Genomic DNA, 23,185 nt, shown 5'->3' on the forward strand with positions numbered 1-23,185 from the left:
TCCAGGCCCGAAACGTCAGCTTTCCTGCTCCTCTGATGCTGCTTGACCTGCTGTGTTCATCCAGCTCGACACCTTGTTAAATCAGAAGTTGCTGCTGGATTCCAGCATTGGGAAGTCCAAGGGTACACCTCTAGAACGCAGATTAAATCTACTATTTTTCCTTCATCAATTGTTCTAACACTTGTTATTTGTTCCCCATGTACCATTATTATTACTGATAAAATGTTTTCCTATTCTGCTCAACACCCTAATGTATTCTTTGCCACAGTACTTTATTTAGTCAGTTACAGAAATTAAGGCACCCTTAACAGTGAGAAAGGCTGATGGACCCGGGGAGGAAGGGGTATCAGTGGAAGTGGGAATAAGCCACTTTAGAGGGAGGTTGGAAGCCTTGTGGGAGTGTTTAGAGACAATCAGAAAGGACCTAGAGGTAGCTAACCAGGGGATCCAGAAGGCCAGTGGAACAGCTCCTGATTCAGCAGACCCTTATACAATGTAATGGCTCTGAAAGGTTTGGGGTGTGTGAATACTGCTTTAAGTTTGACCCAATCTGATGATGTAATAAGAACCTGCATCAAGAAAGGCAGAAAATCTTCAGATGCCAAGAAGACAGTCATGTTATTCGAGATTTCCTCATTTTTTTTGGAACAATTTTGGCATGGGAGTGTGATACATGACTACAGTAAGAGAATAGGAGAGGTCAAAAAGATATTTGTGACTGGATTATGGTTCCATCTTAAATTGGCAGTACAAACCTCTTGCAGTGCCATCAGCCTATCAGACATTACTTATACATGAAGCTCAGAAATTTGGAAGATAGATATTTAAATGAATTTATTCATAGCTATACATAGAAAGAAAACTCCTATAAAGAGAACAAATAATAATGTATTTAGTCTCTTGTTTACAATCCAATTGCTAATTTTTTTTCAAAATGCTTGATTTTGTTTACATGGCTGGTTTAAAGAGTCATTTTGTTCACTTGGAGAATTTTATGGGCTATTCAATGTCTTCCAACTGTTACTATAAACATCAAGTACAAGCCCTATAATATGCAAGGTGCAAAGAGGATGTTAAGGGTGAAGAGGTGAAGGTAGGGTTTAAAATTGATGAGAAAGGTTGAATTTCAACAGATTATGAGGCCTGCCTGATAAAGCACAACCCTCAGAACTGATTCAATTAGAAAAGCTAGACTGATATTGTTGGGAATGGAGGTAAACATTTTAACAAGCCCAATCCAGTGTCATCCAAATTCCACCCTTTCATGGACCAATTAAGGTCATGGAGTTTTGAAAAATCAAATTCCCTGCCATTTTCATTAATTATCATTATTAATTAATAATGATAGTGATAATGACTCATTACTAATTCATTCTCTATGGACAAACATTTATTTTAGCCACTCACATTTCATATTCTAGTAGAAGCTTTTATCATCTGATTTCATATTTCTTGCTTGTTGGCTTCATTTATTTTTGCCTTATATGTTATTCTTTTACAGATTCCTAAAATGTTTCCAAGCTTCTGGTCTTGCACTAATTCACATTTTATTTCAATTTGGTACAATCCTCAACATCCTTAGTTAACCACATAAACGTTGTCCTTATATTTTTGTAATTGTCTTTACTTAAGTTTAAGACACTAGTTTCGGATCCATGTTTTTCACCCTCAAACTGAATATGAAATTTCATCATGCTATGATCACTCTTAGAGGATTCCTGATGATGAGGTCCTCAATCATATCTCATTTCAGATATTTGCCTGTACCCTGATTGGTTCCACAAAGTATATTTGCAAGAAATTGTCCCCAATACATTTTATAAAGTCATCCTTAAAATTATCTCTGCCAATTTGATTTGGTCAATCTATCTGAAAATTCAAGTCACACACAAGTATTTTTTTCTTAGAAAGTCTCCTTATATCTTGATTTATACTCTGTCCTCCAGTGCACCTCCTAATAAGGGCTCTGTAGATCTGCCCTTACTTTCCATATCACCGGGCTAACTGTTTATACATCATAGCCTTACAAAGCAAGATCATTCCTCACAACCATACTTATTTCATGCTTTGTTAATAGAGATACAGAATTGTTTTCCATTTTTGCTTGTTCTTCTGAAATGCTAAGTATTTCTGAACTTCCAGTTCCCAGTTTTGCTTATCTTGCAATCATGTCTCTGGAACCAGGACTTGAATGCAAAAGCCAAAGCTGACTCTCGAATATACTACTGAGTAAATTACATTACCAGAAGTTCCATATCTTGGATGAACCATTAAACTAAGGTTCTTTCTGCCCTGAAGGGTCTAGGCCCGAAACGTCAGCTTTCCTGCTCCTCTGATTCTGCTTGGCCTGCTGTGCTCATCCAGCTCTACACCTTGTTATCTCAGATTGTCCAGCATCTGCAGTTCCTACTATCTCTGAAACATTCTTTCTGCCCTCTCAGGTTAGTGTAAAAGATTGGATGGTAGTATTTCAAAGAGAAATACGTCAGTTAACCCCATTGAACCCAATAGATCAGCCATGATCTTAATAAACAGGAAAGCCAACTCGAGGGGCAAAATAACCTCCTCCTGCTCATAATTCACTTATTTGTATGTTCAACTTTGCCTTTCAGCCATCAGCAAATAGATTAACTGTTTATTATGACATTGCTGTTTTTAGAGACTTGACAAGCTTTGTTTGGTTGCATTGTTTACTTCATTACAACTGTGACTAGACCTCTACTTTAATAAATTGGTTGTAAAACACTTTAAGACATCAGGTGGGTTTTTTAAAGTATATATATTTCCTCCTTATTCTCAACACATACAAGTATTGCAAAGCACTGAACATAAGGAACACCACAGAAACGTAAATAACTGTTCCCTCTAATTCTGCAATACTCCATGAAAACAAAAGGCTAACAAAAGGGAAATGTGAGCAGTCATGAAAATTACAAATAGTTACACAAAAATAATTGAAATCCATTTGAAAGAAAAAGATGTAGATGGAAATTAGTTCAGAAAATAACATTTTTAATTTGTTGAGTCATTGTTGTTCACTTGAAGTAATATATTACTCAATGTAACCTTTACATGTCAGCAAATTACAAAATGAAAAAGGTTACCAAAGCAATGAATGTGCTGCTTCTTTTCTATTTCAATCTTACTGTCAATTGCAGAAAAGTAGATACAAGTCAACTTTTTGCTTACAATTTTTTGCAGTGAAGTTTATTGCCATTTCAGGCAACATGCTTTTGTCCAAAATGTCATCCCATTGAATGGATTGCATGTAACAAAGGTGTGGGTTAGAAATGATAGTCACACTGCCAGATAAAATTTCTGAAAGATAAAAATAAGTAAGTTATCCAAAACATGGCCACAAGGAAACCAAAAATCACACATTTCAATCCTCTTCCATTTCTCCTTTTCTGATCATTTTATCCAGCCCTTTCCTTACTTACATTAGAGATGGGTTGGCTTTTAGTCTGTGAGTGTTCTTGCCCACTTGCTGCTTGATCTCAAGAGTTGGAGACATGCACTCTACCTGAACTTTGGCATAGCAGTTGACGGAATATGGATGGCTTGCTAGGCCAATTCAAAGGATAGATATGAGTCAAATATACCGGTGTGAGATAGGGAGGCCAAGTTTTGCTTGTGAGTGAATGGCTGCCAGACATTACCTGGCAGAAGAATGGACATCATGACACATTGTCGATAAATCTTGATTCGGATTTCTTCTAAAGACAGCAAGGCAGCCGCTTGTAAAGATAAATCTATTTCAGGAAACACAGGCTACGGCTCCCCTTTGACCATCTGGCTGACATTCTGTCCTGAAATGCTGCCAATCAAGGAAATGGTCAGTTCTTGAATTTGGCAAAGTGAATTTGATCCGCTGTTATGCACTTCCTCACAGCTATTGATGAGGAACACCGGTGAGTATCAGTGAGCAGTTTTGCTGTCTGCACTCTTAGGTGAGTTAGCTGCTGCACACATTGGGAAATGTGAAAAATTAACCTTATTTAAGCATTGGTAGCTATAAGACATTTAGGTACTATTTTTGACATATCATTCCTGACAAAGACTTTTACTTGCAAGACAGCATCTTAGAATTAAAACATCTTAACCGTCAACACTGAGCTGGTGAATTTTGGGAATATTTCAAACACAAAATAAATACACCAGATTAGAGATGCCCTGATAGTTTTCTAAGAAAAAAATTACCTTGTTGATTTTATATGTACTATATGGAAAAAGCAGTCACTGCAATATTGATCATTTAAAATTTGGACATACACATCTTATCATCTGGTGTGTTTAGAATCAAGCCAATGTCTGAACTATAGAAGGCCAATTCAGAGAATTATGTCAATGAGCAAGCCACTGATTCCAGAATTGAACAAATTAATAAGTAAAAACATCACATTATTTAAATAATGCACCACCACAATGTATACGTATTTGACTAAAAAGATGACATGTAGATTATTTCATTATTTTTCTTCTTTCCCATTGGGGTCTCTGCTTGTCAAACATCAGAGATTGACATTGGGATGAAGATCTGTTCCTAGATTTTGGCCAATGCAGCAGAGTAGCAGCCAGCTCTTGAATTTTCTTTTCCCTTTTCGGCCTCTAATCAATGGTTGCCCTGACTCACAGTTAAGGTCTTGAATTCACTGTGTGGGGTAACTGTGGGTGTTAACTTCCATTTTTCCATGAGATACTAAACTTCTGCTATCGCTAACACCTGGAAGTGCAAGGACAACATGAGCACCGTACCAACTGCAAATTCTTCTCCAAGTCACAAATCATTGGGGCCGTATAGGGCTCAGTGTTTAGCACTATTACCCCACAATGCCAGGGACCCGTGTTCAATTCCATCCTCAGGCGACTGTCTATATGGAGCTTTCACATTCTCCCTGTGTCTGCGTGGATTTCCTCTGGGTGTTCCCGTTTCCTCCCACAGTCACAAAGATGTGCAAGTTAGGTGGATTGTCCATGCTAAATTGTCCATAATGTCTAGAGTTGTTCAGGCTAGGTGGATTAGCTATGGTAAATATGGGTGGTTCTAGGTGGGCTGTTCTTAGAAGGATTGGTGTGGACTTGATGTGTCGAATGGCCTGCTTCTACACTGTAGGGATTGTATAAATAAAATCATTTTGACTTGGCAATATGTCATCATATCTTTATTATCATTGGTCAAAATCTTGGAATTCCCTTTCTAGCAGCACTGCCTGGACCTACACTTCATTGATTCAAATAGTTGATCACCACCTTCACAATGGTAATTTTGGATGGGTGATGCTCACAATCCAGGAATGAATAAAAAAAAAAGTATGTTTGATCTAAAATACACTCTTATCATCTTACATTAATGAAACACATTAAACTAACCTGTAAGATTTCTCAATAGTAACTCAGTAAGTCCAAATTTCCTTTCCTGATCATTGTTTGACAAAATAACAAGGGCATATTTGTCTTCATAAAGCCGGTGACCCCGGATGATCCTAAGATTCTCCAGTGGGATACTTGAAATTTTGTTGAGGCCTATGAGGACGTAACCTGAAACTTCCTGAATACTCTGTAAATGAATAGAACATACATCATTTATTAAAGACATGAAAATTGTCTGATAGAAGATATTAACGTATTTCTGGTAATACATGCCTTATAAACAGCAATACATTATCCAAATTATAAACATTGGATATTTGTATTACTTGTAGTTTTTTGGTTTTCTCTTCTTATTTTCTCCACTGTTGTACTGCTGAGAAAGTTTCTTTGCTCAGCTACTAAACAGCGAGCATCAGTCTCCCTTCAGTACTTCACTCAAGAGTTCCAAAGTTTTCTTTGTGTCCACTGAAGGAAACACTAAATGCTGGAAACACTGGAAGATTACCGACTATCGTGTGCAGTTGATAAAGTTGGAATGAAAGTACAGCATAAGGTCAGATGGTTCAATGACGAGCGGAAGAGATCATTAACTTTGGGAGGAAATACAGAGAGGCAGAGCCCCTAGGAATTTGTGGTTTTAATGATAAATGTATCAGAAAGTGAACTATCCACCGCAGTACAAATCAGGGATAGTGCAGTCACGTTGGAGTCAATTCATGTGATTGATAATGATGTGATTTTTTGCTTTTTGAGTACCATTTTCCAGTTTGTTTGTTAGTTATGTGGCTTAATATGAATTACTGGATAATGACTTAAGGTTTTTGGTGCTGAAGCAGCTATTAATTATTTGTATGCAACTGGACTTGTCAAGAAATATGATAGTGATGATTATTAGGAAATTATACAATTTAACTTGTAAGAATGCCAACCTAGTCAAAGATTTGGATCTGTTTTAGGGAGTAACAGATGACTAAGTCAAAGGCAATTATAAGGCTTCTACAAATGTATTAATTTCATACATGACACACCGTAGTGACACTAGCAATTGAAATATTTGCATCAAGTTCCATTAATTCAGCAACGTTCAAATGTCCTGCATCAAGTTCTTGGCCGTTGATATTTCTACTGACGCACATGGCTGATAACTGAGAGAAAATGTTTCCCATGTGCCACATATTTAAAAGAAACTATAAATCACACAAAATGTTATGGGTGATTCCAATTTTTAGACGGATTGCAAAATATAACAGATGCAATTCAGCTGTAAATATCACTCAGGAAATCATATCAGATTGTTACATGGAACAAATAGTCAAAGTTTCCACTCAAGCAGCAGCACCATTAAAATCTGATCATAAGCAAGAATAAAGAAATGGCAGAGCAGACCAGAGGCAGAATGTGATCGAGTTAATTGTGGAATTTTATGGTGTTTGAAGATGGAGAAAGGATTTTATAAAATGTACCATTTTCCTTTCCCCACCCCCAACTCCCTCATGAGCTGTCTCCTACTTTCTGGGGTGCAGTGGAAACTCGGTCATCTTTATAAGACAAAGGTGGATAGATTCTTGCTGGGCAAGGGAATCAAGGGTTCTAGTGGATAGGTGCTAATGTGGAGTTTGAAACAAACAGATTGGTGGTCATCTTATTGAATCATGGTGCAGGCTTAAAGGGGCAAATGGACTACTTCTGCCCTATTCTGTATTTTTAAAAATTCATTCACAGGATGTGGGTATTGCTTACTAGGCTAGCATTTATTGCCCATCTTCAATTGCCCAGATGGCAGTTAAGAGGCAACCACATATGTAATGACATGGGAAAGGTATGTGAGTGAGGTGTTCTCAGTGCTATTTACTTATTTAGATATAGATCATTCGGCACTTCAAATCAATCCATCAAGATTTACAGATCATACCAAATTTAACAGAAGGGGTTCAAACATGGAGTGAAGGTGACAAAATAAAATATTTTATCTGCACCAAGGAGTTAGGCCAAATAATAGAAAATGGTGTTTACTGTGAATAACTGCAAAGCTAGGTGAAGTGACCGAACAGTGAAAAAATAATCAGAACAGTTTCATGCTCCAGGATGCAATGAAGGAGAAAGATCTGGAGGATGTCATATTCCAGAATTCAGCCTATTTTCCATGATTGAATTTCAGTGTAATTTTTATTAAAACAATACTAAGTTAACATAGAGCTTAAATCCACTGTACTCAGCTATCAGCAAATGAGTATTAGAACTGGACAAGAAAGCTTCACTATAAGATGATGGAAGTTCATACAAACATTCCACACCCATTAGAAGTGCCAGTGTCTGGAACAATCCATGGGAGCTCACAAGAAAGTCATACCTAAACAAACCTTTACCCAAGTAGTAATAGTCAATGTTTCTGTCTTAAGATTGCTTTTAACCTACAAACAGGTACAGTGTGGGGTTATTATTAATTGCTACATTGCGTTGCATACTTATTACAAAATTTAATTGAGTAAAGATTATATTTGCCTTGAAGAATATTCTACGCCTTTACTATTGCTTATAGTTAAAGTAATTTGATAAATTATGTTGCCCTCATCTATTTTAGTAGTGTACCTTTTGGAAAGCTGTAGAAGCACATAGAGATGGCAGCTGCAAGCTTACTGTAGCCAGTTCAAATAACACAATTTAATTGTTACGGGAAGCAGGTCAGGCAATAGTGAGAATAGATATGAAGCAGACAAAGTGAAACCTGAGGATAAAGCAAGAGGCACAGAGATGACTGGCAATAGGGACGAGTGAAACTGAACTGTGGCATTATATTTAATGCAAAGAGGAAGAACATGTTTATGTACTACTTTTCACAACCATGGATTACTCAAAAACTTGTTACAGTTAAAGAAGTATTTTTGAAGTTCTACGCCAGTTCCAATGTAGCAAACAGTTTGCACACAACAGCGTGATTTTTTTCTCAGTGATTAGGGGTTGAGCAATAAATATTCTCCACTGCATTGGAAGAACTCTCCCTTTCTTTGTCAAATACTGCCTAAGCATCCCTTATGTCAATTTTACAAGACAGAACAGATTTCTACTTAAGGACTCATTCCAAAAGCTGACATCTCCAACACCGCACTAGTCCATCAGCACTGTTCTGAAGTACCTGTCCAGATGATATCTTGCTCATCTTGAGTGGGGCTTAAATCCACAACATTCTGACTAAGATGTGACTGTCCAACCACTAAATCAATGTTGCTTACAGAGATGCTGCAAAGAGGTAATAAAAAGTCATAAAAACGACTGTGCACATGGGGCAAGTGCACATAGTTTCCAATGTTAACAAATTACACTGAGTTAACATACTGCTAAATAATTCCATTTAGTTGTTCCTATTGGCTATATTATGATAGCAATTGCTTGGCTTGATGACTCAGAACATAGCAGTGAACAGACATCCTCTTAACTAAAACATGTTTAAAAGTAACATTGGCTCAAGCTCTGATTAATTCTACAGACATTCTGAAGGGTTTACATTAATAAACAGGTGGCTGTCACTGGGTTCCCCCACTACTGTATTCAGTATAGCCAACTGTCTACAATTATACAAATAGGTATTGAAAACACACTCCATTGCATAAAAGAATTCATTTACAGAAGTTCCAGAATTTAAGGTTGAACTTGTTTTCCTTTCCATTCTGCCTTCCACCCCCATCCCATCAAATGATGATAGTTCTTTGTATTGCATTCTGCGTTAGAAAATCATGGATTCAAGATCTGCTTTGCAGGTTTCACATAATTTTGGCCAATACTTTAATGTAGAACTGAGTAATTCTACATTGGTGAAAGTGCCAGCTTTCAGATGAGACAAAATTCCTCACTAACAGACATACAGGTTCCCATGGGACAATACAAAACAGAAAGCAGAGAAATTCTCCCATGTTTCTCATGATTACTTACCCCAATAATCAATAAAACAGATCATCTGGTGCTTAATGTCACTGCTGCTTGTAGGACCTTGTTCAAATTGGTTGCCTCATTTCCCTCTATTAGAAGGTCTTAAATGTACTTAGTTGCGATAAAAGGTGTATAATGTATATTATGTATTATATTATTACTGCTGAGTTTATGACAGGCAGAGAAAACAGATCAGGGGCACTTGATTCCACAGCAGAAGGTTCAAGGTTTCAGATGAAGAAAACCAGCCACTCCAGAAGAAGTGGTTTTACTCTGTGAATTATGCAGGCTTTTACAGTGTCTACAAGTTTTCAAGCCATCCAAACTACAAAAAGGTTCAAGCCATCAAACTTGAATAATAGCTTCAGTCCAGCAGATGGAAATGGAAGCATGAAAGTACCTGACCAGTCCAAGGAACAGAATTTGAAAGAATCAGTTAAGTAGAGATTTAAAAATTTAAATACAAGTGGTATTCTCTAGATTTGAATATCTGTGAAAGGATAGTGTTTGAAAACAGTTTGAAACTTTGTTTTGATGCTGATGTCAAGATCTTTATAAATGTTCTATAATAGCCTTGTCTTATTTTCTTATTTTGTGTCATAACCTTGTTAAATTTCACTTGTTAAACTAAATTGCCAGCCTTGAGAGTATACATTCAGTGACAAAGCACCAATGTATCTAACTGCAAAATCTAAACACATATGACTGATCAAGCCAAGTTTCAAGCTGAGATCTGACTTGCCCAGTATCGTTAGCTGGGATCACAACAAAGTGGGGCCTTTAGCTGGGATTTGAATTCATTGATTTTTGAGAAGGATTTGTGTCTCTATTAAACAAGTGAGTACATGGAAGTTCTAAACATATAACACGAGTATTACCTGGATTGAACTTTCAAAACAGCTTTGAATGCTGCTAAGACATTCTTGGGTGTTGAAGATGCAACAGTGGCTTATTCGGAATTTTTGACTAAGGCTAAATTCAGTTAACAACCAAATTGAAGATAGAAAAAGAAGCAGCTCTAAGGATGACATGTTTACAGTGACCACCCAGTGTTTAATCCTGAGAGAAGGAAAACCTGCAATCGAGATATCTCAGCTAGAATAAACTGAGATTCAAATAGAATTGTAAAGCAATGGACTTAGAGAGAAAGAGAAATGAAAAGACTTGAGTTAGAGAAAACAGAGGGCGAAATGGAATTTAAACAGCATGATATTCAAAGATAGAAATCAAACAACATGAATTTGAAAGAGAAAAGTGAAGAGAAAAGCAGAAAGAAGTCCAATGAGGGAGTTGATTTAACTAGAAATCTACATAAAGTGCCAAAATTTGCAGAGGATGGAGTGAAATGTTATTTCACCTCATCTGAAAAGGCAGCTGAGAAGGCAAATTGAGCAAAAGATGTTTGGACCTTAATATTACAGAGTATTTTGATATGTACTGCTTGAAAGGTGTCTGCCAGTTTGTCAGAACAGCAATCCACAGACCAGGCAATTGTTAGAAAAGCAACACTCATAAAGCTAATCAATTTAAAGTTTAAGACTTTAAGAAAGAAACCTAATCAGATATGTTCAAAATTTGCAAGAGAAGAAGCAATTTTGATTACTGAAGTTAAATGAAAAGGTTCAGAATGTGAGTAAAATCATTGAAGAATTCCAAAATCATGAGTTTATGAAACATATTAAAGAATTTCTAGCTTTTCCTATTATTCAGAAATTCTTATACTTTGCTTTATAGTTTTACCGAATAACACCAATTCCTTTTCGGGGTAACGCAACTGACTCCTCAGATTCCTAAGCAAAACTAAAGATTGGAAAGACCAAAATGTGACTTCAACAGGGCTAATACCAGGAGACATTGGAAGGCTGGGGTGATGGGGGTGTGGAGAAGAGAGAGGGGGAGGGGGGGGGAGGAGAGAGAGAGAGCGTGAGGGACACAGCGAGAGAGAGAGAGATGGAAATCTGTATCTGTCATGGAACAGGCAATTTCCATGGGGCAGCAAGACACATGTTACACTGCTGCCGCTACTGAATTACATGACTGCTTTCATATTTGGATGTGAAAAAACATAAATATGGCACATTACCTTAAGGAACGACACATCATGGTGTGGTTGCACAAAGGTTATCTCTAGATTGCCCATCACGACTTCACAACCACTGTAGGTTCTGCGAAGACTGTTGTAATGGTTATCCTCATTTGCCAGCAAATTTAGTTTGTTTTCAAAACCCGAACAAACTGCAATAAAAGGAGAACAAATAAATACAACAATTAATAAAACATCTTTTTCCTAATCCATCCCACTTCAACACAAATGAATCTGCAGAAAGCAATTTACTTCACATTGCTTAATTTTATGGAGAACAGCCCAAGTTGCCCGTAAGTGCACTTGAAACTACTTGGGTGCAGTAAAGTATATGGAAAATGAAAAGACGTATACCTAGTGATAATAGAGTGTGATATTACTGAATTATGTTTGTGAACCTTGCTAACGGCACCCAAACATAGAGATTTAATACTACTATCCCATTTTCGTTGGGTAGAAATAGATACTCAAAAAAATTGAAAATTAAACTAGATCCTGTTGCTAAAATCTGAGCATTCCAATTATTAAAAAAAAGGATTTAAAGTTATACATACAGTTGTTAAAAATGCAAATCTTCGCAGCAACTGATAGTAGAATTGAAGAAAATAAGACATTAGGTCAGCTGTATCACAAATATTGATTTCAGTACAAAACCAGATTTCTTTGGCATCCTGTCAAACTGTCATAGCATTACACTATTCAGGCAATTTCAAGGATGCAGCACTGCGAACAAGTGGTATTGGTGCCAAGCAGTTGTGCTTTGAGAGAGAAGGCGAATGTGAGATTGATACTGAAACAAACTCGACCAAATAAGAGGGCGTTTTACCCCACTTTGTGGTCTGTTCAGCTCACCATCCTGAAACCACACCAGATTTAAACAACAACAATAGTAACTTATACTTAAATTAGCATCCTTAATATGGTAACACATCCCAAGGTGCTTCACAGGAGTATAAGGTGAAGTATGACACTGAGGAACATAATGTGCCATTAGGTCAGGAAAGATTAGTTGAAGATTTTAAGGAATGTCTTAATGTAGGATACTGAGGCAGAGAGCACAAGAGGCGTAGGGTGGAAATTCCAGAGCCTAGGACCGAAGTAACTGAAAATTTGTCCGCCGATGTTACAGGTTTGCACTGAAGCTAAACATAAGAAGGGCACATGGATCATTTAAATGTATTTACAATGCAGCTGAACCTTTCAAATCAGTAGCTGTAGCTTGAACTCCGGCCAAGGAGAACTCAGAATGTCTGGCTCCTATGTATATTAGGATGTGAAGTGGCTTGTTTAAGGGAACATTTGGGACATGTCTGAATACATGAATACAGCTGTCTCCTAAAAGTTAAAAGCTGAAATTCTTAAAGGGAGGGGGGAATTTCCACTCTGTAAAGAACATCTGAGAGCTTTGCATGCTAGGGTCAGTACTGCACTGAATTTGCACATCAAGTCTATCAGATTGACGTGGTGCAAAGAAAGGGGATTGCAAGTCAAAGTCATAGTGGAATCACTTTATGCCAAATTGATAATCACAATGTATTCTAAAGTTTAAAGACATCAATTTCTGTGCAACACTTTTTATTTATTCATAAGACGTAGGTGCCATTGGTTGAGCCAACATTTATTGCCCATCACTGAAGCGGTTTGCTCGAGGCTTTTCAGACAGCATTCAAAAGTCAACAATATTATTGTGGGTCTGGAGTCACATGAAGGCCAGACCAAATTAGGACGAATATCCTTCCCTATTAGTGAATCAGATGGGTATTTACAACAATCGACAACGGTTACATTTTAAAATCCAGGCTTTTATTGGGATTGAATCCCACCGTGGCAGGTGATGAAATTCAAACCCATGGCCCTAGAATATTATATTGGGGTTCAGGATTGGGGTCCAGTGATTTTACACCACCACCAACCCAATTGGAAACTACTTTTCTGGTTTAATACGGTTAGGCTGTAAATATTAACACTTCAGGCTGAAGTTTACTTCACATCTGTGCTCAAACAGACTAGCAATCAAATTGCAAACAAATTATCTGCCTCAAACTTGGGGATTAGGTGTTTAACTGCAATACACTCATGTTTCATTGATCTTTATGTTCATTCATTAAATAGTCAATCTGCACAAATTACCACCCACAAAATTGACCATAACTCCCACTCTCAAAATTTGAGCAATATCCTATTGTGCTTCTTTCAGGGTTTGCATAGTCGCAACCAGCTTTTCAGCTGCAGCAAGAAAAAGAAAGTGCATTATTTTTAGCCTTTTGATGTAAAGGTCTTCTCCTATACCGGACCCTATTTTGTTTATAGCATGTGTAAAAGTCACATTTAAAACTGATAAGTTTTCCGGATCACAGATCTTAAATATGCTGTGCCTGATGTGAATGTATAACTGTTAAATAAGTTGTAACTTAACATAGAACATAGAACATTACAGCGCAGTACAGGCCCTTCGGCCCTCGATGTTGCGCCGATCTGTGAAACCAATCTGAAGCCCATCTAACCTAAACTATTCCATTATCATCCATATGTTATCCAATGACCATTTAAATGCCCTTAAAGTTGGCGAATCTACTACTGTTGCAGGCAGGGCATTCCACGCCCTTACTACTCTCTGAGTAAAGAACCTACCTCTGACATCTGTCCTATATCTATCACCCCTCAATTTAAAGCTATGTCCCCTCGTGCTAGCCATCACCATCCGAGGAAAAAGGCTCTCACTGTCCACCCTAACGGCCTCTTTCTTTGGTACCCTTTTACTTCCTAATTCCATCTAAGAGTTGCCTTGCATGTTGTGAGCTTTCAGAGTTCATTTAGTTTTTTTTGGAATTCAAACAAGTATTCAACGTAGCTCCGGAATTCACTTTGAATTATTGTAGAAACATAGAAACCACCACAGGAGTAGGCTTTTTGGCACTTTAAACCTGTTCTGCCATTCAATAGGATCATGACTGATTCACTTTATTCCTGCTTTCTCCCCACGTCCCTTGATGCCTTTAAAATATAGACATTTATCTTTCTCTTGAATATATTCAGTAACTAGTCCCCTTCAGCCTTCCCTGATTTGGAGCTATGAATTGTATGCTGAGAGCTGAAAGTAACCTTTGAATTGCGAGCAGCAGCTTGTTTTAAAAAATGAGAGGAGAACAAATAAAATGATATTTGTTTATGAAACATTTCTTCACTTAAATCCTAAATTTTATGGCTGAATTTGTGTTTGTGGTTTCATTGTGCACTTTTTTTTTCCTGTTGAATTGTGCCCATTTTAAGCTTGGGTCTTATCTCAAAAGCTTGGCAAGATATTTAACACTGGTGAAAAGGCAAAACTGACTGCATTTCCAGTTCTAACTTGGCTATATTGCATCTAAAGAGGAAAACTACAGAGCTACACTTTTAGATCTAAGCATACTGATCGCAGGGAAAAGGGAACCAATGTAAATTTAATTATATTACGATGGTAAGTATTTGCAATTTTAGCATTACAAATCTTTGCTAAGAAGCAATAATATGGACTATTCCTGTCAAGGGTTCATTTTCTCACGATGTGTCTAATTATATTGCAAATTGGTGTCACTGCAGTGCATTCGGTTTTGCTGTTCAGACGTCAAGCTTACAGTAAATTTGAAAAGAGCTTTCCCAATTGGCACACTACTGTTAAGGAGAAGGGAAATTGGAGGAGGTTGAGAAGTTAGCAAGACTCCAGTTCCTGATTGCTATCCATGAAAAGTATGTATGTGAACCTGAGGTGAAGACAGGATCAAATTCAGCTATGATCTACCAGACAGCTGAAAATTGCTGCTACAGAATCAAAGCTAACATAAACTGCCTCTGTTCCGAGGTACCCAAGGACTGTCAATATGCCTTTGGGACCATTCACCAGTATCAGTTATTAACTTCAGGAAAGGGAAGAAGCTGAAGAACTTGGGGAAGGTTCTAAGTCAACACAGTGTGGAGCTGGAGGAACACAGCAGGCCAGGCAGCATCAGAGGAGCAGGAGAGTTGATGTTTCGAGTTGGGGCCCTTCTTCAGAAATGGGGAGGGGGAAAGGGGCTGGGAAATAAATACAGGGAGGAGGGGTGGGGTCGGGGGAGGGAAGGTAGGATGGTGATAAGTGAATGCAGGTGGGGGTAAGTAGGAATTGGTCAGTGGGAAAAGGTAGGGCGGATAGGTGGGGAAGAAGAGCTCCTACCCTCCATCCTCTCACCTCCTTGTCCTGACCCAACCTGTCCATCTTCTTTCCCACCTATCCGCACCACCCTTTCCACCAACCAATCCCCACTGCCCCCTATCTGCATCCACCTATCACCACCCCACCTACCATCCCCAGCCCCACCCATCCTCTCTCGATTTATTTCCCAGCTCCCTTCCCCCTCCCCAGTTCTGAAGAAGGGTTCCAACCCGAAACTTTCCTGCTCCTCTGATGCTGCCTGGCCTGCTGTGTTCTTCCAGCTCCACACTGCGTTATCTCTGACTCCAGTATCTGCAGTTCTTGGTATCTTCAGGAAAGGTTCATAGGTGTCAGTTTTAACATTTCCAAGACTTCCTGATACAATGATTTACAGCTGTGATATTATGAAATTTTGTACAAGGATTGTGCAAGATTCAGGCATAATTATCTGTAATACAATATCAGTCTGCCTGGCACACCTTGGGCAACATTCCAAAAAAACCATGACTTAGAGAGTTGCTGTTACTTTCTTTTCTCCAAAAGTACACACTAGAGGTCAGTCTTCAACTTAACAAGCATTGAACAGCATTGGGAGTACTGCACAGCACACTGTATAAGCTTCTTAAACAGAATCACATCTTCAAATCCCCAAGTGCGTGCACTGAGGAGCAAGCAATGGCAGATGGTCAAACACTTGCAAGTAAAATCAGATTGATGTCTTATGTGGCTAATATATTGCAGGTAGTCCAAAATGAGTCTTATTTTGTTCATTATTATACCAATTTATCATCATTGTAAATTCAAGAAAATTGAGAGAACATGTGGCCTGAGGACTGGTTCATGACCATTGCTGTAAGAATAACACGGTGGCTCAGTGGTTAGCATTGCTGCCTCACAGCGCCAAGGACCCAGGTTCGATTCCACCCTCGGGCGACTGTTTGTGTGGAGTTTGCACATTCTCCCTGTGTCTGCGTGGGTTTCCTCTTGGTGCTCCGGTTTCCTCCCAGAGTCCAAAAATGTGTAGGTTAGATGGATTGGCCATGGAAAACTGCCAATGGTGTTGAGGGATGTGTAGATTAGGTGGGTTATAGGGAGATGGGACTGGGTGGGATGCTCTGAGAGCTGGTGTGGACTTGTTGGGCCGAAGGGCCTGGTTCCATGCTGTAGGGAATCTAGGATGATAAAATTACACACACAACTTTCATAAACAGGGAACATAGAATAATGCAGCACAGGAACAGGGCCTTAGCCCACCATGTCTGCATGACCATGATACCATTCTAAACTAATCCCATCCACCTGCACATGCTCTGTATGCCCCTATTCCCTGATTGACATGTCTCCCTAAACGTCTCTTTACCATTGTTATTGTATCTGCTTCTAAGACATCTTCTGGCAGCACATTCCAGGGACGTACCACCCTCTGTGTAAAAAATCTGCCTTGCCTCCTTTAACCTTTCCTCCTCTCATCTTATACTTATGCCTCCTAGTATTTGACATTTCCACCCCAGGAAAAAGACTGACTTTCCATGCCTCTCATAATTTTAAAAGTTTCTATCAGGTCGCCCCTCAGCCTCTGACGCTTGAGCAAAAACAATCCAAGTTTGTCCAAACTCTCCTTATAGCTAATACACTCCAATCCAAACAATATCCTGGTAAGAGATATTAGGAACTGCCGATGCTGGAGAATCTGAGATAACAAGGTGTAGAGCTGGATGAACACAGCAGGCCAGCAGGCTTCTCAGGGTCCAGACCCGAAATGTCAGCTTTCCTGCTCCTCTGATGTGGCTTGGCCTGCTGTGTTCATCCAGCTCTACATCTTGTTATCTCCAATATCCTGGTAAACCTCTTTTGCACCCTCTCCAAAGCCTTCACATCACAGCGAATAGAGCTGTACCAGTACTTCAAATGTGGCTTAATTAAAAGTTTTATACAGCTAAACATGACTTGCCAACGTTTATACTGAGTGCCCCGACCGATGAAGGCAAGCATGCCTTACATCTTCTTTATCACCTTATTCACATGGGTTGTCACTTTCAGGGAGCTATGGACTTGCATGCCAAGATCCCTCTGTATATCAATGCTCCTAAGCATCCTGCCATTTACTGTATACTTTCCTCTTGCATTTTACCTCCCAAAATCTGTAAACTCACACTTACCTGGAGTAAATCTCCAGTCAGAAAAATACTTCTGCACAAATACCTTCTGTCTTCTATGACCATGCCAATTTTGAACCCAACTTACCATATCACCCATACAATCCCATATGACTTAATCTTCTGGACTAGTCTACCATGAAGGACCTTGTCAAATGCTTTAGTAAAGTCTGTGTAGACAACATCCACTACCCTACCCTCAATCATCTTTGTCACTTTCTCGAAAACTCAGTCAAATGACAGACAAGACTTCTCCTGCATAATGCCATTTTGATTATCCCTAATAAGTCCCTCCTTTTCTAAATGTAAGTAAATCCTGTCCCTAAGAATCTTTTCTAATAACCTCCCAACCACTGATGTAAGGCTCACTGACCTATTATTTCCTGGATTATCCCTGTTGTTCTTCTTGGACATAGGCACAAGATTGGCTATTCTCCAGTCTTCTAGGACCTCGCTTGTGCCTAACGAGGAGACAAAGATCTCTGTCAAGGCCCCAGCAATCTCCCCCCTTGCCTCCCTCAGTATCCTGGGCTAGATCCCACCAGACCTGGGGACTTATCTACCTTACTGTTTTTCAAGACAACCAATACCTCATCCTTAATATTAACATGATCTAGAACATCAATGCAACTTTCCATAATCTTACCATCATCCATATCCTTCTCCTTGGTGAATACCGATGCAAAGTGCCTATTAATGACCTAACCGCTGGCTCCTGGCAAGATCCCCTCCTTTGTCTTTCAGTGGACCTACCCTCTCCCTGGCTAGTCTCTTGCTTCTAAGACACAGATACAAATGCCTTAGGATTTCTATTTTCTAAATGGGGAAAGTTTTCAGAAGTCAACTTCTCCTTGTTGGAAATAGAGTATGAGCTGCGAGTTTAAAACTGTCCCTCTCAGGAATTTAGACTAATAACTTTCAATGCATTGACCATATGTCCTTTAACATGCAGATCCATCTTCATTATACTTTTAAATGGATTGATCTTGGAGTTTCACAGTAAACCAAGCATCACCACTGCGTAATGAACTTTATGATGGGATATACAGAATGACCAGTTTCAAGTGTCACAAATTGTAACACGTTTTGGACTTGAAGGGAGAATAACAGGGGCAAGTACAATCAATTATCTCTTCGCCATGCCCACAAGTGTTCATGTACTTAGTAATGACAGCTGTAAGCTGTAAGCTGTCAGCTGAGCAATTACATTTCAACAGTTTTTGTTATTTACAGATAATAAATTGTGTTTGAAAAAAATATACTATGCACGTAAGTGTTGTAGGTAAATAGAAGTTAATTAGAAAAGGCAGACAAGAGCAAGCCAGGGAACAAGGTAATTCTGAAGAATTAAACTGCATTTATTTCAATGCAAGTGGTTTTACAGCTAAGGCTGACAAAGTCAGGGCATGTTTGGGCACGTGAGACTGGGATGTCAGAGCTATTACAGAAACTTGGCTGAGGGAAGGACGAGTTTCAGGTTTTGGATGCTATAAGAAGAATTGAAAGGGAGGCAAGACAGGAGGGGGGATTGGTCTGACTGAGGAAAACATTACTACTGTAATTAGAGGGGAAGCAATATGGGTAGAAATTAGAAACAAGAAAGGGACGTTCACCTTGATGGGATTTTACTATAAGTACCCTCAATAGTCGTAGGGAAATTGAGCAGCAAATATGTAGAGAGATCTCAGATATATGTAAGAATAATAGGGTTGTAATATTATGGGAATTTAATTTTCCAGCGAGCATTTTGCTATATTTTACACTAAAGAACTGTCTGTTCGAGTGTAGTAGAAATAGGAAAAATTTATCTCAGAGTACTGTACAAACAATTCATTCAGCATTAAACTATATTGGTCAAAGTGCATTTCCTTCTACTTGGAAATCCTTCCGCTTATTTTCATATTCACAACTCAAGTCCTCAAGCAAAACCCCTTTATTATTAACATGCATCTTAGTGGAGCATTATGCAAGCAACCAACAGGTATCATCATCTCCAAGTTATCACATTTGGATCCAGTCTCCATGTAGACACACTCCAAAAGCAGCGTCTTGCTATTCAAAGCATACCAGTGATTTCTCAATGCATGTAGATGGATTTGGGTGTATGATGTTAAATGGGCTTAATAATTCAGTAGAGGCCTCTTATTGGTTTTCCCTTTCCAGTTGAACTGATGAGAAGTGGCAGCAAACGTGAAGCAGTCAATGCATGTGTGTAAAGTGTCCCAGACACCGTTGTATTTTCTCCATAAATAAAATTTTGTGTACAAGCTGACCTATTCATGTCAATGCAGCACTTCACATCAAGACAGGGGAGAATAAAATGATAAAACTGGCCAAGGTATGCTGAACAGAGCCAAATGGGGTGCCATTCACTGTTTTAATACTTGCAAAATATATGTCCCTCTTACTTTCCTTAATAGTGACACAACTTTCCTGATTTATGCTTTGTTTCAAGCAGTAACGAGAAGAAAGAGGGATGAACATTAAAACAAAGAAAATAGGAACTGAAGTAGGCCATTCAGCACTTCAGGCCTACCCCCATTCAATATGCCCACAATTCAATAGCTAATCATCCAATTTAGTACCCCGTTCCTGCTTACTCCCCACATCCTTTGACTCTTTTCGCTTTAAGAACTATATCAAAGTCCTTCTTGAAAACATTCAATGTTTTGGCATCAACCGCTTTCTATGGCAGAGAATTCCACAGACTCATCTCTCTCTGGGTGAAGACAATTCTCCTCATCTCAGTCCTAAATGGCCTATCCCATATCGTTAAACTATGATTCCTGGTTCTGAAGCCATTGGGAACATCTTTCCTGCTTTTATCCTATCTAGTTTTGTTATAAATTTATAAGTTTTGATGCGATCCCCTTAATTCTTCTAAACTCCAGTGAATATAGCCCTGGTTGATCCAGTCTCTCTTCATATGTCATTCCTGCCATCCCAGGAATCAGACTCATTGGACTCCCTCCATAACCAGAACATCTTTCCTCAGATAAGGAGACCAAAACTGCAAACAATACTCTAAGTGTGAATTTAAGACATGAATGCCTTAAACTTATTTGAAGCTGTGCAAGATAAAGGAATATAATCAGAAAGCAATTTACTCTATATTCACAAATAAGTTTTTACTTTTGCAGCTAACGTAGATAAGGTTCTTAAAGCTATATGCTCAGGGGTGACCTCTGGGTTTTTGCTGTATTTGAACTTGCTCTACATTTTGAAGGAAGGACTTCAAATATTTAAAACGACATCAGTTATGCCAACTAACAATAACCACAATTACTGGTGCTTCAATTAGAACATCCAAGTAATACATGTTCTTATTTTAGGACTTAGGGCCATCATATAATACTAGATAATTTGTTTCTAAAACCAATTTAGATAGTGAAAATCAAATTTTAGTTGCAACTATTGATTGTAAATTAATTTTTTTATAGGATAGCATTGGAGATAAAGCTAAATCAGCAAAGCATCTGATTCAACACAAAGCTGATGAATACCCGTACAACTGGATTCCACACACAAATGACCAATTATTGTAACTGAGAACAACCACAAAACTTACCTATTAATCATTTGATAATTGAAACCCTGCAGGCAAAACATTACCACAGAAGTTCAAACAAAAGATTTCTTGCCCGCTGGGCATTACATTGGCTATAATTATGGGAAATATTAATCACCATGATGAATAGGATTCATACACTGGAAGCCAAACTGAATCAAGTATTGGCAAAGTTTTCAACTGCAGTAATAAAAACAGCTCACAATATTCCACACTTGGGGCTGCGTTGTTGTGGAGTTGGGGAGACTCACAAACCTTTAAGATGATGTGCGGGACCTGATTCCAGGATTCCCACCCCCAATTCTGAACACCATCAATTTCACTGGCGTGACAGAAGGACATGAATGGCAGCAGTTGAGTGTTGACAACGTCTTGTCCACTACCATTTTCATGAGGTCGTGCTAGTTTCTTGAGGACTTATGTTTCCCAGCTCTTCAGCGGATTTGTGAACCATAGTCTGTACGAAGGAGCCATTTGAAAAGGTCTTATCGATGCTCACATGCCAACCCATGCCCCAGTCCATATCCATGCCCCTGCTTGCACTTCCATGGACATACACAGAGTACGCACTATACAAAAAACAAAGAACTTTACAGTAACAATTGCGTGTGTGTGCATGTATATGGGGGGGCGGTGGTTGCAGGGGGCAAGACTGAAACAGCCATTCATGAGTTAATTAACAAAAACTGCTATTGTTACAACGCTATAAATGTGTCAACCAACTAGACCTTCAAACCCTCAAAAATACAGGCCAATATGGTCCAGGTTAGACTTCGAGTGTGTACCGAAGTAGCTCATTTAAGTGTACAATTATTGTCAACACTTAAAAATGGATATGGGGAAAAAAACATTTAAGGATCCCTATTCCTGCCCACTATCTAGCAGCTTCTGTTAAAAGACATGATTGAGATCAATTAAGATGATCCTATTATTTCACAACAAATCAAAAAATCTGCTAAAACACTTAATGCTTATACATGAAGAATAGCTACTTGAGTGAGTCACAGGAATGCAGAAACACTACCATCATAAGGCAGTAAGTTAATGTGTACTACAGAGAAAATGAGTAAAAACAGGGTGAAAATTATCACATGTTATTAACAAAAGTAGGCGTTCAGTCCACCTATTGATTTAATCCATATGAGACACCTCCACTAATTCTATTCACTGATATCCCTTTACTCAGAATGCAACCCATTCCCTTTGAAAGTAATATTGGGACTCTGTTTCAACAGTAGTTTGCGACTGAGAATTCATTATTTAAATCACCTCCCGTGTCAAGACATTTTTCCATCCTCCCTGTTAACACTTGCTGTGATTTTATCGAAATTGTGCCTTCTTACCAAACAGCGCAAACAATAAAGTCACGTTAAAATCTGATAGACTGACATGGACAAATGCAGAGCATTGTAATTAACATCCGTTTTCACACAGTTTTATTAGCAAGCGACAAGACTGTTCAGGATTATAACCACAGGATTGTCAGGGACTAGAACTGTGTCTGTGGTTTATGGTTCATGCTGACAATGTACAATTAAGTTGAATATATTAGTTAACTGCAGAGTTCTGCATATTTAGAGCTATATGCATTACAACTGCATGATTCTTTGCACAATTAGCCAGAGCCTTTCATGCCTGTAACCTGTTGCTTGAAATAGTCACTGTTAAAGGAGTCCTGTAATAATAGCCAGCAAAAGGAAGAGTAGAAAGCAATTAAGTAGCAGTTACGCTATTCAGCGGTGAATAATTATAAAATGTAAACTTTTACAGTGTATTTGTTTCACAAGTAGGAAAATATGCTACAGTAACTATTTCAGAGATAGTAGGAACTGCAGATGCTGGAGAATCTAAGATAACAAGGTGTAGAGCTGGATGAACACAGCAGGCCAAGCAGCATCAGAGGAGCAGGCAGGCTG

General features: G+C 38.6%; 1 protein-coding gene across 2 annotated transcripts in view; it reads right to left on the reverse strand.

Annotated features, from left to right (window-relative positions):
• egfra (epidermal growth factor receptor a (erythroblastic leukemia viral (v-erb-b) oncogene homolog, avian)) overlaps nt 1–23,185 on the reverse strand; it is a 257,981-nt gene that overhangs the window by 78,572 nt on the left and 156,224 nt on the right. For both annotated transcript variants that reach the window (XM_048610937.1, XM_048610944.1), the window contains exons 2-4: nt 11,378–11,529; nt 5,371–5,557; nt 3,190–3,318 (exon numbers count right to left, since the gene is read on the reverse strand). In XM_048610937.1, the coding sequence (XP_048466894.1) occupies nt 3,190–3,318; nt 5,371–5,557; nt 11,378–11,529 (468 nt within the window). The remainder of the gene's footprint in view (nt 1–3,189; nt 3,319–5,370; nt 5,558–11,377; nt 11,530–23,185) is intronic.

The sequence above is a fragment of the Rhincodon typus genome, chromosome 2 (genome assembly GCF_021869965.1).
Source record: "Rhincodon typus isolate 14 chromosome 2, sRhiTyp1.1, whole genome shotgun sequence".
Classification (NCBI taxonomy): domain Eukaryota; kingdom Metazoa; phylum Chordata; class Chondrichthyes; order Orectolobiformes; family Rhincodontidae; genus Rhincodon; species Rhincodon typus.